The sequence below is a fragment of the Bufo gargarizans genome, chromosome 3 (assembly GCF_014858855.1).
Source record: "Bufo gargarizans isolate SCDJY-AF-19 chromosome 3, ASM1485885v1, whole genome shotgun sequence".
NCBI classification, from domain to species: Eukaryota; Metazoa; Chordata; class Amphibia; order Anura; family Bufonidae; genus Bufo; species Bufo gargarizans.
The window spans coordinates 302,012,538-302,031,313 of NC_058082.1; the positions used below are offsets into that span (position 1 = coordinate 302,012,538).

The 18,776-nt window shown below is 42.7% G+C and overlaps 1 protein-coding gene across 3 annotated transcripts in view; it reads right to left on the bottom strand.

Annotated features, from left to right (window-relative positions):
- Nucleotides 1-18,776, bottom strand: part of LOC122932313 (beta-1,4-galactosyltransferase 3-like) — a 246,692-nt gene that overhangs the window by 4,390 nt on the left and 223,526 nt on the right. For all 3 annotated transcript variants that reach the window (XM_044286660.1, XM_044286659.1, XM_044286658.1), the window contains one exon: nt 7,307-7,497. In XM_044286660.1, the coding sequence (XP_044142595.1) occupies nt 7,307-7,497 (191 nt within the window). The remainder of the gene's footprint in view (nt 1-7,306; nt 7,498-18,776) is intronic.

The window sequence follows — 18,776 nt, forward strand, 5'->3', positions numbered from 1 at the left end:
TGGCTAGTAAAGATCGCTCTCTCAGACCAGGCCCGGCAGCTGTTCCATCAGTTTTCTACACTGCCTATACTGTCACAGTATATCATTTCATTGTTTAATACTGTTGAGGGGGCCCAGACCAAATCTTTTAGTCCTCCTCCTCCTGGATGGGCCCCCTTCTGGGTCAGGGCCCCAAAGCAGCCGCTTCCCCTGCTTCCCCTAAAGCTACGCCCCTGTGTAACATACATGTACATATTAAGTTCAGCACTCAGAGATTAGCTGTACTGCACCTATACAGTAAGCAGCAGTGACACCGTGTGGCGAGTGACTAGCACTGCATATGTGCACAAACAAAGTTTGAATCATTACTGGACTTCAGGCATAAGGGCGAAAGTCTGCACAGAGTTGTAAACATTTTTACTATATTCGCATACAGATTTAGCTGAAGAGGAAAATATTTAACATTATGTTGGCATCTTCCTGCAGAAATATATCTATACAGCAGACAGTACGAAATGTATTGTAGCCACCAACTTGCATTGTGACATTATGAGATATTCTAACTAAACCTGTAATTAAACTGGAATACAGATGCATACATACAGTCTTCGGAAACTAAATACTGCTCCTATGTACAAGAATATAACTAATATAATACTGCCTCCTATGTACAAGAATATAACTACTATAATACTGCTCCTATGTACAAGAATATGACTACTATAATACTGCCTCCTATGTACAAGAATATAACTACTATAATACTGCCTCCTATGTACAAGAATATAACTACTATAATACTGCTCCTATGTACAAGAATATAACTACTATAATACTGCTCCTATGTACAAGAATATAACTACTATAATACTGCCTCCTGTGTACAAGAATATAACTACTATAATACTGCTCCTATGTACAGGAATATAACTACTATAATACTGCCTCCTATGTACAAGAATATAACTACTATAATACTGCCTCCTATGTACAAGAATATAATTACTATAATACTGCTCCTATGTACAAGAATATAACTACTATAATACTGCTCCTATGTATAAGAATATAACTACTATAATACTGCATCATATGTACAAGAATATAACTACTATAATACTGCCTCCTATGTACAAGAATAAAACTACTATAATACTGCCTCCTATGTACAAGAATAAAACTACTATATGGTTTCATTTAGACACCATATACAGTATTGATATGCAATAATTGTCACTTCCGTGGAATGTTTGTCATATTGCCTTTTCACCGAGAATATAATGGTATGTGATTGTAAGGTGTACTTTATTCTTTTAATAAAAATAAATTTGGTTAAGAATATAACTACTATAATACTGCTCCTATGTACAAGAATATAACTACTATAATACTGCTCCTATGTACAAGAATATAACTACTATAATACTGCTCCTATGTACAAGAATATAACTACTATAATACTGCCTTCTATGTACAAGAATATAACTACTATAATACTGCCTCCTATGTACAAGAATATAACTACTATAATACTGTCTCCTATGTACAAGAATATAACTACTATAATACTGCTCCTATGTACAAGAATATAACTACTATAATACTGCTCCTATGTACAAGAATATAACTACTATAGTACTGCCTCCTATGTACAGGGATATAACTACTATAATACTGCTCCAATGTACAGGGATATAACTACTATAATACTGCTCCTATGTACAAGAATATAACTACTATAATACTGCTCCTATGTACAAGAATATAACTACTATAGTACTGCCTCCTATGTACAGGGATATAACTACTGTAATACTGCTCCTATGTACAAGAATATACAGTACAGACTAAAAGTTTGGACACACCTTCTCATTCAAAGAGTTTTCTTTATTTTCATGACTATGAAAATTGCAGATTCACATTAAAGGCATCAAAACTATGAATTAAGATGCTTAGCACTTGTTGGCCCTTTTGCCTTCACTCCAGCTCACCCCAAACCATCTCGATTGGGTTCAGGTCCGCTGACTGTGGAGGCCAGGTCATCTGGCGCAGCACCCCATCACTCTCCTTCATGGTCAAATAGCCCTTACACAGCCTGGAGGTGTTTGGGGTCATTGTCCTGTTGAAAAAGAAATGATGGTCCAACTAAACGCAAACCGGATGGAATAGCATGCCGCTGCAAGATGCTGTGGTAGCCATGCTGGTTCAGTATGCCTTCAATTTTGAATAAATCCACAACAGTGTCACCAGCAAAGCCCCCCCACACCATCAAACCTCCTCCTCCATGCTTCACGGTGGGAACCAGGCATGTAGAGTCCATCCGTTCACCTTTTCTGCGTCGCACAAAGACACGATGGTTGGAACCAAAGACCTCAAATTTGGACTCATCAGACCAAAGCACAGATTTCCACTGGTCTAATGTCCATTCCTTGTGTTCTTTAGCCCAAACAAGTCTCTTCTGCTTGTTGCCTGTCCTTAGCAGTGGTTTCCTAGCAGATATTCTACCATGAAGGCCTGATTCACACAGTCTCCTCTTAACAGTTGTTCTAGAGATGTGTCTGCTGCTAGAACTCTGTGTGGCATTGACCTGGTCTCTGATCTGAGCTGCTGTTAACCTGCGATTTCTGAGGCTGGTGACTCGGATGAACTTATCCTCCGCAGCAGAGGTGACTCTTGGTCTTCCTTTCCTGGGGCGGTCCGCATGTGAGCCAGTTTCTTTGTAGCGCTTGATGGTTTTTGTGACTGCACTTGGGGACACTTTCAAAGTTTTCAGACGGACTGACCTTCATTTCTTAAAGTAATGATGTCCACTCGTTTTTCTTTACTTAACTGCTTTTTTCTTGCCATAATACAAATTCTAACAGTCTATTCAGTAAGACTATCAGCTGTGTATCCACCTGACTTCTCCACAACGCAACTGATGGTCCCAACCCCATGTATAAGGCAAGAAATCCCACTTAATAAACCTGACAGGGCACACCTGTGAAGTGAAAACCATTTCAGGTGAAAACCATTTCTTGCCATAATACAAATTCTAACAGTCTATTCAGTAAGACTATCAGCTGTGTATCCACCTGACTTCTCCACAACGCAACTGATGGTCCCAACCCCATGTATAAGGCAAGAAATCCCACTTAATAAACCTGACAGGGCACACCTGTGAAGTGAAAACCATTTCAGGTGACTACCTCTTGAAGCTCATCAAGAGAATGCCAAGAGTGTGCAAAGCAGTAATCAAAGCAAAAGGTGGCTACTTTGAAGAACCTAGAATATGACATATTTTCAGTTGTTTCACACTTTTTTGTTATGTATATAATTCCACATGTGTTAATTCATAGTTTTGATGCCTTCAGTGTGAATCTACAATTTTCATAGTCATGAAAATAAAGAAAACTCTTTGAATGAGAAGGTGTGTCCAAACTTTTGGTCTGTACTGTAACTACTACAATACTGCTCCTATGTACAAGAATATAACTACTTTAATACTGCTCCTATGTATAAGAATATAACTACTATAATACTGCTCCTATGTACAAGAATATAACTACTATAATACTGACCCCTATGTACAAGAATATAACTACTATAATACTGCTCCTATGTACAAGAATATAACTACTATAATACTGCCCCCTATATACAAGAATATAACTACTATAATACTGCCTCCTATGTACAAGAATATAACTACTATAATACTGCTCCTATTTACAAGAATATAACTCCTATAATACTGCTCCTATGTATAAAAATACAACTACTATAATACTGCTCCTATGTACAATAATATAACTACTATAATACTGCCTCCTATGTACAAGAATATAACTACTATAATACTGCTCCTATGTACAAGAATAAAACTACTATAATACTGCTCCGATGTACAAGAATATAACTACTATAATACTGCTCCTATGTACAAGAATATAACTACTATAATACTGTTCCTATGTACAAGACTATAACTACTATAATACTGCTTCTATGTATAAAAATATAACTACTATAATACTGCCTACTATGTACAAGAATATAACTACTTTAATCCTGCTCCTAGATACAAGAATATAACTACTATAATACTGCTCCTATGTACAAGAATAAAACTACTATAATACTGCTCCTATGTACAAGAATATAACTACTATAATACTGCTCCTATGTACAAGAATATAACTACTATAATACTGCTCCTATGTACAAGAATATAACTACTATAATACTGCTCCTATGTACAAGAATATAACTACTATAATACTGCCTCCTATGTGCAAGAATATAACTACTATAATACTGCTTCTATGTACAAGAATATAACTACTATAATACTGCTCCTATGTACAAGAATATAACTACTATTAATACGTCACTCACCCCAGCCAAATCAGATCTACCTACTATACTTATTACAGCTGCCAAACTTCTGATTCCCCTGTTATGGAGACAAACTCTACCTCCTACCATTTTGGGATGGATGGAAAAAAATAGACCAGTTATGTAGGTTTGAAGAGCTAGCTCACTGGGAGTCACACACTCGCGTGAAGTACCTCAGAACGTGGCTTCCATGGAAGAACTTTAGATATTCTACCGACTAGAGCAGAATTCCCCCCCCCCCCTCCTTCTTCTTCCTTATCCCTTATCCCCTACCCTTTATTTTATTAATCAAGTTGTCTAGTCTCTATTTTGTTTATTATGACATTGTTCATGTGCCTGGTTAGAGATGATACCTTTGCTCGACATTTTGCCTTGCAGACTGTCTTAGGGCTCTTTCACACCTGCGTTCTTGTCTTCCAGCATAGAGTTCCGTCGTCGGGGCTCTATGCCGGAAGAATCCTGATCAGGATCATCCCCATGCATTCTGAATGGAGTGAAATCCGTTCAGGAAGCATCAGGATGTCTTCAGTTCCGGAACGGAACGTTTTTTGGCCGGAGAAAATACCGCAGCATGCTGCGCTTTTTGCTCCGGCCAAAAATCCTGAAGACTTGCCGCAAGGCCGGATCCGGAATGAATGCCCATTCAAAGGCATTGATCCGGATCCGGCCTTAAGCTAAACGTCGTTTCGGCGCATTGCCGGATCCGACGATTTGCTTTTTTAGAGTGGTTACCATGGCTGCTGGGATGCTAAAGTCCTGGCAGCCATGGTAAAGTGTAGCGGGGAGCGGGGGAGCAGCATACTTACCGTCCGTGCGGCTCCCGGGGCGCTCCAGAGTGACGTCAGGGCGCCCCAAGCGCATGGATCACGTGATCGCATGGCACGTCATCCATGCGCATGGGGCGCTCTGACGTCACTCGGGAGCACCCCGGGAGCCGCGCGGACTGTAAGTATACTGCTCCCCCACTCCCTGCTCCTACTATGGCAACCAGGACTTTAATAGCGTCCTGGCTGCCATAGTAACACTGAAAGCATTTTGAAGACGGATCCGTCTTCGAATGCTTTCAGTACACTTGCGTTTTTCCGGATCCGGCGTGTAATTCCGGCAAGTGGAGTACACGCCGGATCCGGACAACGCAAGTGTGAAAAAGGCCTTATATGATCAACATGATGCGTCATACCTTTGCGTATATGTACTTTTTATGTTGGAAAATGTAAAATGTAAAATGTATTTTGTATCGCTCTGCTTATGACTTTTTATGACATGACCAATAAAAAAGAGATTTGGTTAAGAATATAACTACTATAATACTGCTCCTCTGTACAAGAATATAACTACTATAATACTGCCTCCTATGTACAAGAATATAACTACTATAATACTGCTCCTATATACAAGAATATAACTACTATAATACTGCTCCTCTGTACAAGAATATAACTACTATAATACTGCCTCCTATGTACAAGAATATAACTACTATAATACTGCTCCTATGTACAGGAATATAACTACTATAATACTGCTCCTATGTACAAGAATATAACTACTATAATACAGCTCCTATGTACAAGAATATAACTACTATAATACTGCTCCTATGTACATGAATATAACTACTATAATACTGCTCCTATGTACAAGAATATAACTACTATAATACTGCTCCTATGTACAGTACAAGAAAATAAATACTATAATACTGCCTCCTATGTACAGGAATATAACTACTATAATACTGCCTCCTATGTACAGGAATATAACTACTATAATACTGCCTCCTATGTACAAGAATATAACTACTATAATACTGCTCCTATGTACAGTACAAGAAAATAAATACTATAATACTGCCTCCTATGTACAAGAATATAACTACTATAATACTGCTCCTATGTACAAGAATATAACTACTTGTCATGATCAGTGTGTGTGGGGGGGACAGGGGCGACGACGACTCACCGAACACAGGAGGGAAGGGGAATAGAAACTGGGCCTGGAAACTAGGGAAGAAATAGGTCACCTCCTAGACAACCCTAATCTGGGCCCTGACTACCTATCAATATGAATAGATCTTGAAGGTAGGAATATTCATGGGCAGGATACCTAGGCCCTGATTTCCCTATAAGGCCCTGGAATAAGTATAGGACCAGAGACAACCCATTCCTCCCCAGATGGATGAATGGAAGTCTCGGTCTCAGGCCCAGATACAACAACAGGGAATATAACAAATGCAACACTTAACTTCTGTAGAGATGGAAGAACAGGAACACAAGAGACAACATCACACCAGCTCAGCCAAACCCAAATGAAGCTATCTACTGCACAGTCAGAAGGGTGGGGTCAGACTATAAAGGGTAGAAGTGATGACCACTGAGCAACAGCTAAGAAAAGGAAAGTGGTCATTAACCCTATCAACACTGAATAAAGAGAAATCAAGGAGGCTGTTAGATTCCTCCACGCTCATCCAGTCTCTCTGATCTCTTGACACCAGTCACCTGAGGGACCGTGACACCATTATAATACTGCTCCTATATATGAAAATGCATATCTACATAGACTAGTAGGTAATATTTCGATGACAGACAACATCTATAATCACAGTGAATATATGCCATACAATCTGTGACATATAACATGACGATCACACACTGGAGCTGTATTCATACCGCTGTGTGAATCCTTCCAGCATCTGTTAAACCTATAGAGCGCACAGCATCCTACATAAAATGTCCACTAGAGGGCAGTCACAGACAGAAGTAACGTTCTATCCATGTACAGAAGGTACTGTAATTCCAATGACACGTTCAGCTCTGCTACATCTGTATATCTATTCAATGTATTCTACCCATGTAACAGATGAGTGGTTTTGTAATAGCATTGCCAAAATGCCCGGCATTCCTAGCGTGTGTGGCAGCCATGACCCGGCGCTGCATGCGCAGTGCATTACCTGTACTGGAACTTGTCAATGGCGCTGGAGAGATGCTTGGGGTAATGATCGTCGCATATGTACAGATTGTAGTCATTTTCCGGAATGAGGTCAACGTCATGTAAGATTAAACAGTCCCAGTTGTCGTAGCGCAGCGCTTCTCTTACGCCGATGTTGAGGAGCTTAGCACGGTTAAATGTTGCGTTCCCCGCCTGTGAAGATAAATGTCGCTGTTAGCCGGGAAATTGAGAAGAATCTGCCTCGCGGAGTAATGGAAGTGGTGACTATTTCACGGACCATTACAGGAGGAGGAAAAGGAAGGTGACACAGTGTTATCCTAACCGGGATTTATCACTGTACGCAGGGAATAAAAGGGGGGTTTATTATCCGCTAAGACGCCAGGAAGAGTTATAGGAGGAATTTTATGTGTATAAACAAATCGCTTTCTCTGCCCCTCTAAAAAGACCAGAAAACTAAAACTAACGCGACATACGTAGGTGCTCACCTCTTACACTTCCAGTGAAGGAAGACTTCCGGCACCTTCAGGAAATGTTAGGACGAGGGGTTGGCACGGGCACAAGCACCATGGGCTACAATCTACAGCCAGGAGTATTGGATCTAGCTGCGATCCTTAGATGCTGCAGCCAATAGCAGCATCCCCATAACAGAGGGGGAAGGGCGGGCTCTCTTTATAACTTCATTACCCTCTCACACCACAATGGGATCGTAGGGCGCTAATAGGAAAAAGTAAAACATTCCTTTCCTGCAACTCTGATAAATGGCCCCATTTACCCATGAAAGCAACAAGGGATATGTGTGCAGACCGCCTATCACACCCCTTATATATCCACCAAGGGATATGTGTGCAGACAGCCTATCACACCTTATATACCCAGCAAGGTATATGGGTGCAGACAGCCTATCACACATCTTATATATCCACCGAGGGATATGTGTGCAGACAGCCTATCACACACCTTATATACCCACCGAGGGATATGTGTGCAGACAGCCTATCACACACCTTACATAACCACCAAGGGATATGTGTGCAGACAGCCTATCACACATCTTATACAGGTCCTTCTCAAAGAATTAGCATATTGTGATAAAGTTCATTATTTTCTGTAATGTACTGATAAACATTAGACTTTCATATATTTTAGATTCATTACACACCAACTGAAGTAGTTCAAGCCTTTTATTGTTTTAATATTGATGATTTTGGCATACAGCTCATAAAAACCCAAAATTCCTATCTCAAAAAATTAGGATATCATGAAAAGGTTCTCTAAACGAGCTATTAACCTAATCATCTGAATCAACTAATTAACTCTAAACACCTGCAAAAGATTCCTGAGGCTTTTAAAAACTCCCAGCCTGGTTCATTACTCAAAACCGCAATCATGGGTAAGACTGCCGACCTGACTGCTGTCCAGAAGGCCATCATTGACACCCTCAAGCAAGAGGGTAAGACACAGAAAGAAATGTCTGAACGAATAGGCTGTTCCCAGAGTGCTGTATCAAGGCACCTCAGTGGGAAGTCTGTGGGAAGGAAAAAGTGTGGCAGAAAACGCTGCACAACGAGAAGAGGTGACCGGACCCTGAGGAAGATTGTGGAGAAGGACCGATTCCAGACCTTGGGGGACCTGCGGAAGCAGTGGACTGAGTCTGGAGTAGAAACATCCAGAGCCACCGTGTACAGGCGTGTGCAGGAAATGGGCTACAGGTGCCGCATTCCCCAGAAACAGCGGCAGAAGCGCCTGACCTGGGCTACAGAAAAGCAGCACTGGACTGTTGCTCAGTGGTCCAAAGTACTTTTTTCGGATGAAAGCAAATTTTGCATGTCATTCGGAAATCAAGGTGCCAGAGTCTGGAGGAAGACTGGGGAGAGGGAAATGCCAAAATGCCTGAAGTCCAGTGTCAAGTACCCACAGTCAGTGATGGTCTGGGGTGCCATGTCAGCTGCTGGTGTTGGTCCACTGTGTTTTATCAAGGGCAGGGTCAATGCAGCTAGCTATCAGGAGATTTTGGAGCACTTCATGCTTCCATCTGCTGAAAAGCTTTATGGAGATGAAGATTTCATTTTTCAGCACAACCTGGCACCTGCTCACAGTGCCAAAACCACTGGTAAATGGTTTACTGACCATGGTATTACTGGGCTCAATTGGCCTTCCAACTCTCCTGACCTGAACCCCATAGAGAATCTGTGGGATATTGGGAAGAGAAAGCTGAGAGACGCAAGACCCAACACTCTAGATGAGCTTAAGGCCGCTATCGAAGCATCCTGGGCCTCCATAACACCTCAGCAGTGCCACAGGCTGATTGCCTCCATGCCACGCCGCATTGAAGCAGTCATTTCTGCAAAAGGATTCCCGACCAAGTATTGAGTGCATAACTGAACATAATTATTTGAAGGTTGACTTTTTTTGTATTAAAAACACTTTTCTTTTATTGGTCGGATGAAATATGCTAATTTTTTGAGATAGGAAATTTGGGTTTTCATGAGCTGTATGCCAAAATCATCAATATTAAAACAATAAAAGGCTTGAACTACTTCAGTTGGTGTGTAATGAATCTAAAATATATGAAAGTCTAATGTTTATCAGTACATTACAGAAAATAATGAACTTTATCACAATATGCTAATTTTTTGAGAAGGACCTGTATACCCACTGAGGGATATGTGTGCAGACAGCCTATCACACATCTTATATATCCACCAAGGGATATGTGTGCAGACAGCCTATCACACCTTATATACCCACCGAGGGATATGTGTGCAGACAGCCTATCACACACCTTATATATCCACCAAGGGATATGTGTGCAGACAGCCTATCACACATCTTATATACCCACTGAGGGATATGTGTACAGACAGCCTATTACACCTTATATACCCACCGAGGGATATGTGTGCAGACAGCCTATTACACCTTATATACCCACCGAGGGATATGTGTGCAGACAGCCTATTACACCTTATATACCCACCGAGGGATATGTGTGCAGACAGCCTATTACACTCCTTATATACCCACTGAGCTAGCTCAGCACACAGGACGTCCTTCATGAGCTCCATGCCGTAGACATCGTAAGTAGGATGTGGTCAAAATAATAGGGCCTGAACATATAAAAGTTAAAAATATATATGGGCAATGCAATTTTTTTTTTTTATAAAGTTATTTCTCTTTTACAAAATGAAAAAAACAAAACAAAAGCTAGTGGATCCCTATGAAAATTAATAGGAGACAGTCTGTACAGAACAAAAGGGTGCAGAAAATTCCCATTAAAATCTGCATGGAGTTACCTGCATTTTGCTGCACATTTCACGCTATACATGGCAATTTATTCTGCCGATCTTTGTGCAGTTTTTGGATGAGATTGGCTTAAATTCAAAGGTGAAAGATCTGCAGTGTATATGCCCAACGTGCCAGTGCCATAGGATGCCAAACACCAATCTGTAACACTTCTGATCTGCCCCGGTCACCTGTAAGCGCTATTTACTGTGAAGTGGAGGCATCTGGGAATAACGAGCAGCTTTACCACAAAGCGCGAGACCACAGAAACTCACAGAGCGGGGCCTCCGAGTGCGGAAAATTATATAATAATATTATATATATATATATATATATATATATATATACATACATACAAACCGGATTCCAAAAAAGTTGGGACACTATACAAATCGTGAATATAAACTGAATGCAATGATGTGGAGGTGCCAACTTCTAATATTTTATTCAGAATAGAACATAAATCACGGAACAAAAGCTTAAACTGAGAAAATGTACCATTTCAAGGGAAAAATATGCTGAATCAGAATTTCATGGTGTCAACAAATCCCCAAAAAGTTGGGACAAGGCCATTTTCCCCACTGTGTGGCATCTCCCCTTCTTCTTACAACACTCAACAGACGTCTGGGGACCGAGGAGACCAGTTTCTCAAGTTTAGAAATAGGAATGCTTACTAAATAAAAAATTTACAAGAAATAGGAATGCTCTCCCATTCTTGTCTAATACAGGCCTCTAACTGTTCAATCGTCTTGGGCCTTCTTTGTTGCACCTTCCTCTTTATGATGCGCCAAATGTTCTATATAGGTGAAAGATCTGGACTGCAGACTGGCCATTTCAGTACCCAGATCCTTCTCCTATGCAGCCATGATGTTGTGATTGATGCAGAATGTGGTCTGGCATTATCTTGTTGAAAAATGCAGGGTCTTCCCTGAAAGAGATGACGTCTGGATGGGAGCATATGTTGTTCTAGAACCTGAATATATTTTTCTGCATTGATGGTGCCTTTCCAGACATGCAAGCTGCCCATGCCACACGCACTCATGCAACCCCATACCATCAGAGATGCAGGCTTCGGAACTGAGCGTTGATAACAACTTGGGTTGTCCTTGTCCTCTTTGGTCCGGATGACATGGCGTCCCAGATTTCCAAAAAGAACTTCGAATCGTGACTCGTCTGACCACAGAACAGTCTTCCATTTTGCCACACTCCATTTTAAATGATCCCTGGCCCAGTGAAAACGCCTGAGCTTGTGGATCTTGCTTAGAAATGGCTTCTTCTTTGCACTGTAGAGTTTCAGCTGGCAACGGCGGATGGCACGGTGGATTGTGTTCACTGACAATGGTTTCTGGAAGTATTCCTGAGCCCATTCTGTGATTTCCTTTACAGTAGCATTCCTGTTTGTGGTGCAGTGTCGTTTAAGGGCCCGGAGATCACGGGCATCCAGTATGATTTTACGGCCTTGACCCTCACGCACAGAGATTGTTCCAGATTCTCTGAATCTTCGGATGATGTTATGCACAGTTGATGATGATAGATGCAAAGTCTTTGCAATTTTTCGCTGGGTAACACCTTTCTGATATTGCTCCACTATCTTTCTGCGCAACATTTTGGGAATTGGTGATCCTCTACCCATCTTGGCTTCTGAGAGACACTGCCACTCTGAGAAGCTCTTTCTATACCCAATCATGTTGCCAATTGACCTAATTAGTGTTAATTGGTCTTCCAGCTCTTCGTTATGCTCAAATTTACTTTTTCCAGCCTCTTATTGCTACTTGTCCCAACTTTTTGGGGATTTGTTGACACCGTGAAAATTTGAATCAACGTATTTTTCCTTTAAAATGATACATTTACTCGGATTAAACGTTTGATCTGTCATCTACGTTCTATTACAAATAAAATATTGACATTTGCCATCTCCACATCATTGCAATCAGTTTTTATTCACAATTTGTTTAGTGTCCCAACTTTTTTGGAATCCGGTTTGTACATACATATATACAGTACAGACCAAAAGTTTGGACACACCTTCTCATTCAAAGAGTTTTCTTTATTTTCATGACTATGAAAATTGTAGATTCACACTGAAGGCATCAAAACAATGAATTAACACATGTGGAATTATATACATAGCAAAAAAGTGTGAAACAACTGAAAATATGTCATATTCTAGGTTCTTCAAAGTAGCCACCTTTTGCTTTGAATACTGCTTTGCACACTCTTGGCATTCTCATGATGAGGTTCAAGAGGTAGTCACCTAAAATGGTTTTCACTTCCCAGGTGTGCCCTGTCAGGTTTAATAAGTGGGATTTCTTGCCTTATAAATGGGGTTGGGACCATCAGTTGCGTTCTGGAGAAGTCAGGTGGATACACAGCTGATAGTCCTACTGAATAGACTGTTAGAATTTGTATTATGGCAAGAAATAAGCAGCTAAGTAAAGAAAAACGAGTGGCCATCATTACTTTAAGAAATGAAGGTCAGTCAGTCTGAAAAATTGGGAAAACTTTGAAAGTGTCCCCAAGTAGAGTCACAAAAACCATCAAGCGCTACAAAGAAACTGGCTCACATGCGGACCGCCCCAGGAAAGGAAGACCAAGAGTCACCTCTGCTGCGGAGGATAAGTTCATCCGAGTCACCAGCCTCAGAAATCGCAGGTTAACAGCAGCTCAGATTAGAGACCAGGTCAATGCCACACAGAGTTCTAGCAGCAGACACATCTCTAGAACAACTGTTAAGAGGAGACTGTGTGAATCAGGCCTTCATGGTAGAATATCTGCTAGGAAACCACTGCTAAGGACAGGCAACAAGCAGAAGAGACTTGTTTGGGCTAAAGAACACAAGGAATGGACATTAGACCAGTGGAAATCTGTGCTTTGGTCTGATGAGTCCAAATTTGAGATCTTTGGTTCCAACCACCGTGTCTTTGTGCGACACAGAAAAGGTGAACGGATGGACTCTACATGCCTGATTCCCACCGTGAAGCATGGAGGAGGAGGTGTGATGGTGTGGGGGTGCTTTGCTGGTGACACTGTTGGGTATTTATTCAAAATTGAAGGCCTACTGAACCAGCATAGATACCACAGCATCTTGTAGCGGCATGCTATTCCATCCGGTTTGCGTTTAGTTGGACCATCATTTATTTTTCAACAGGACAATGACCCCAAACACACCTCCAGGCTGTGTAAGGGCTATTTGACCATGAAGGAGAGTGATGGGGTGCTGCGCCAGATTACCTGGCCTCCACAGTCACTGGACCTGAACCCAATCAAGATGGTTTGGGGTAAGCTGGACCGCAGAGTGAAGGCAAAAGGGCCAACAAGTGCTAAGCATCTCTGGGAACTCCTTCAAGACTGTTGAAAGACCATTTCAGGTGACTACCTCTTGAAGCTCATCAAGAGAATGCCAAGAGTGTGCAAAGCAGTAATCAAAGCAAAAGGTGGCTACTTTGAAGAACCTAGAATATGACATATTTTCAGTTGTTTCACACTTTTTTGTTATGTATAAAATTCCACATGTGTTAATTCATAATTTTGATGCCTTCAGTGTGAATCTACAATTTTCATAGTCATGAAAATAAAGAAAACTCTTTGAATGAGAAGGTGTGTCCAAACTTTTGGTCTGTACTGTATACTGATCATAAGAATTTAGCTTACCTGCAACCTGCCAAGCGTCTGAATCCTAGACAGGCTAGATGGTCACTGTTCTTACCAGGTTCAATTTTGTGGTTACTTTTCGCCCAGGGGTTAAAAACGTCAAGGCAGATGAATTGTCTCGTAGTTTTCCTGGGGTAAGTGATTCAGAGGATACTGCTCCGATTTTGGCTGATGGGGTGGTGGTCTCCGCTCTGTACCCCGAATTGGAGATGGAGGTGTTGGTAGCCCAGGAGGGGGCTCCTGGTTCTTGTCCCCCAGGGAGGTTGTTTGTTCCCGATGGACCGCGATACAAGGTATTCAAGGAACATCACGATACTGTCCTTGCTGGACATCCTGGTGGTAAGTCCACCTTTGATCTTGTGACCCGGAGGTTCTGGTGGCCCGGGTTACGTAAGAGTGTTGAGGATTACGGAGCAGCTTGTGAAACCTGTGCACGGTCAAAGGTTGCTCACACTTGACCTTCTGGTTCACTTCTTCCTTTGTCTATTCCATCTCGTCCTTGGACGCACTTGTCTATGGACTTTATTACGGATCTGCCGAGTTCCTCTGGAAAAACTGTAATTTTGGTGGTTGTTGACCGTTTTAGTAAAATGGCTCACTTTGTATCGTTAGCTAGTCTGCCCAATGCCAAGACTCTTGCTCAGATTTTTGTTGATAATATCGTGAAATTACATGACATTCCCTCGGATGTGGTTTTTGATAGGAGCACGCAGTTTGTTTCCAGGTTTTGGAGGGCGTTCTGCTCTCGGCTTGGCATTCAACTTTCTTTCTCTTCGGCTTTTCATCCGCAGTCGAATGGGCAGACAGAGCGTACTAATCAAAACCTGGATACCTACTTGAGGTGCTTTGTGGCTGAGAATCAGGAGGACTGGTCCTCATTCTTATCCCTAGCGGAGTTTGCTTTAAATAACCGTAGGCAGGAGTCCACGGGTAAGTCGCCATTTTTTGGCGCATACGGTTTTCATCCTCAGTTTGGTACCTTTTCTGGGACTAGTTCCTCTGGGATGCCAGAGGAGGAGAGATTTTCTTCTGCCTTGTCTTCTATCTGGCGGAGGATCCAAGTGAATTTGGAGAAGATGGGTGAGAGGTATAAGCGAATGGCTGACAAGAGACGTATGACTGGTCCGGACCTGTGTGTGGGTGATCTGGTGTGGTTATCTACTAAAAATATTAAACTGAGAGTACCATCTTGGAAACTGGGGCCAAGATTTATTGGACCTTACAAAATATCTGCGGTGGTCAATCCTGTAGCGTTTCGTCTGGATCTTCCGCAGACTTGGAGGATCCATGATGTGTTCCACAGGTCTTTACTGAAGAAATATGTGAAACCGGTGGAACCATCGACATTGCCTCCTCCCGCTCTTCTGATTGATGGAAATTTAGAGTTCGAGATCGCTAGGGTTCTCGACTCAAGAGTTCTTCGGGGTTCCCTTCTGTACCTGATACACTGGAGGGGTACCTGATACCCTGAGGAGAGGATGTGGGTTCCGGCTGTGGATGTTAGTGCCAGCCGACTGGTGAGGGCTTTTCACAGATCCCACCCGGATAAAGTTGGGCCGGGGTGTCCGGAGGTCATCCGTAGAAGGGGGGGGGGGGTTCTGTTATGCCCTGCTCAGGTCATGTGCGGAAGTCTGCTAGGTTAGCAGCACATGTGTAGCCTTTTGTTATTGTTTTGGAGTTGAGCTATATCCGCCTCCCTTCAGGTGCACTGGGTGGGGTCGTTAGTATGAGTTTAAATTACGCCCACTCTTAGTGTCCTGTGCGGGTTATAGCTTCTGTCCTGTTCAAAGGAAGGAAGGAGGGAAGGATTGCTGTTCCTGCTCAGTACAAGATAAGTTGGTTTTGTTTTCTTGTGATTGTTTGTCTAGGCTGTAAGAGAGACGCTTGCCCCCGACAGGTCCTGAGGGAGCAGGCTGCCTCTTTCCCCCTTTCACCATCTTAGGGAATCTTCAGCCTAGGCACAAGGACACGTTCATTCCCACCTTCAGGGTCTGAATGTGGACATAGAAGTCTAGGGAGAGCTGGTAGGGATTTGTCAGGAGGTGACGTTTATCCCCAGTTTCTTGCCTAGACATTTGTTTTGTTGTATTCTGTGTATCTTGTATCCTGTCCAGCGTGGCAACAGGTTTAGACAGTTAGCATTGAACTTAATGGGAGGTTGAAATCTGTAGGCAGTGTGCTCCTCCTAGTGGTGGCAGGTGGTCAGTGCTGGACCATATCACATCATGAACCCCATACAAGTTGCACCCACCACTAGGGGAAGCTCGCTGCATGCAGGTTTAGATAGCCAGCATTAATTCAATGAAAGGTTGAAATCTGTAGGCAATGTCCTCCTCCTAGTGGTGGCATATGGTCAGTGCTGGACAACTCACATCATAAACCACATATCAGTTGTGTGGTGGTTGTAGCCACCACTAGGGGGAGCTCACTGCATACAGGGTTAGGCAGCTAAGCATTGAAGTCAATGGGAGGTAGAAATCTGTAGATAGTGAGCTCCTCCTAGTGGTGGCAGGTGGTCAGTGGTGGACATCTCACATCATGAGCCTCCACAGGAGTTGCGGCACCACTAATGCCAGACAGAAGGAATTTTACTAGGGTGAATAAAATCCACTGTCCCCGAGCAATGTTAAGAACAAGAAAGATATCCATAATCAGCTCAGCACGGATAACAAATTATGATTTCTCTCTATTTATTGTAATTAATTTGCTGATGATCCTTTACACTCCTCAGCGAGCGCCCCAATGCCCTGTCAGATGCCAGGAATAGATGAGTAATTAATTATCGTACAGGAAAAAGACTGCAAGGGGTTGGAAGATGCCAGCAGCATCAGCTTGACCAGAAACCGGACATGTGTCCACTGGTAGGTGCGTTTATGCAAGCAGTTTCTTACATTGCTCTGCATAAGAGCTGTAAATACAAAATGGTAAGAGATCGGTTTAGTTTTAGATTTAGAAGTCTTGGGGCAACGGACTGCAAAACTGGAGAAGGGTAAAGCCAGTTAGGCACCGATATTCTCCATCCCAGGCTGGATTAGTAATTTGGGTTAGGGTTAACCCTAAAAATATGGAGAACCACAAATGTGTGTATGTATATAAAGTAACTGTAGACAAAACACTTGTGAGCCTAAGGTGTTTCCGGGGTTATCTGGATTAGAAAACCCAGTTGAAGTATTTGTACTACCCTGTGACGGACAGAACCGTCACTGGGGGTGCTGGAGAAGCCTGAGGGCCAGCCTCCTTCCTACGGACTATGGACCCAGAACTATGGAGACCCCCTCAGACCTTTCGGGGTTACAAGGAACTATGAACCCTGATTTATGTGTGGAATTTATATGCCACATATTTCCTATTGCCCATTAAAGGTGCATGGTGTGGATTCAGCAACACAAAAAGGGTTAACTATGCACTGAGACTCCCACTGATTGTGTTAGTGATGGGATTAAGATAGCTGACTATAAGAGCAGCCGACTCCTAGATGAGTAGATCACCCTATGATACACTCAGGAGATAATCCCATCACATGTGTCTCCTCTCTCCCTATTCATTCATTATGGAGGGGGTGAAGATGTCTGTTTGCATGTTCATTGTTGATTGCATCAAGGACAATGCCTATTCTGTTATTGAGTGCGTCACAGGCAATGCCATTGTGTTTAATTGCGTCACAGACAATGCCATTGTGTTTGTTGAATAGGGTTAGTATTTTAAACTGTTTAAACTGTAAAGCTGTAAAGGATTGGCTGCTATGTCATGTCCTCAGTTCCCAACCAGGTCCACGAGGGTGGTACCCTTCTTGGAAAATGTGCATATAAGTCAATGCTGGTGTGTTCAATAAAGAGTTCCTGTTTTACCCTTCATCATGTTGAGGCTGGTGTTCGGGTAACTGATCGACACTGGGGATTGCTATGCGCTGAAGATTTGCTATACTCCCCTGGCTATAACTACTAGCTCTTGTAAGAGCTGTTCCTGCTCTCTGGATTTAGGAGAGGTTCACCCACTGGAGCCTGGAGCCTTATAGTAGGTCCAGGGTGGGTAGGAGACGGCGAGACCTCAACCAAGCTTCGGCGGTTTGTGGGGTTTGCAGTGCTTAAGGTGTCAAGTGGAGTGCTTAGAACCCTCGGAAAGCACTAGGAGCATCCATCGACGGAGGTACCCGGTCAGGGTGCCAGGAGATGCGTTACAGTTTATCTCCCCTCCCAACAGTAGACTAACCAGGTACCTGACCTCCTGTCGGCCGGTGCCTGAGTTAGTCGAGTAACCCACCCATAAACAAACACTGGTCCTGTTGAACTCTGGGGCCTGGCTCTGTTCTGTATGTCCCCAGCTGTTGAGTGGGCATCTGCTACTCCTTGCTTTATTGTTGTTCTCTAGCTTGGAGCTGTGGGTACTTGGTGGGCAGAGGCCAACTGCCCTCTTCCCAGATGCCAGCTCTTCCGCTGGGGTAGCCTGTGGGGAGTCAGTTTCTAGACAAGAGGATAGGGGAGGGCAGAGGCTGACTGCGCTCGGCACAGATGCCAGCTCTTCCGCTGGGATGGGGTCAG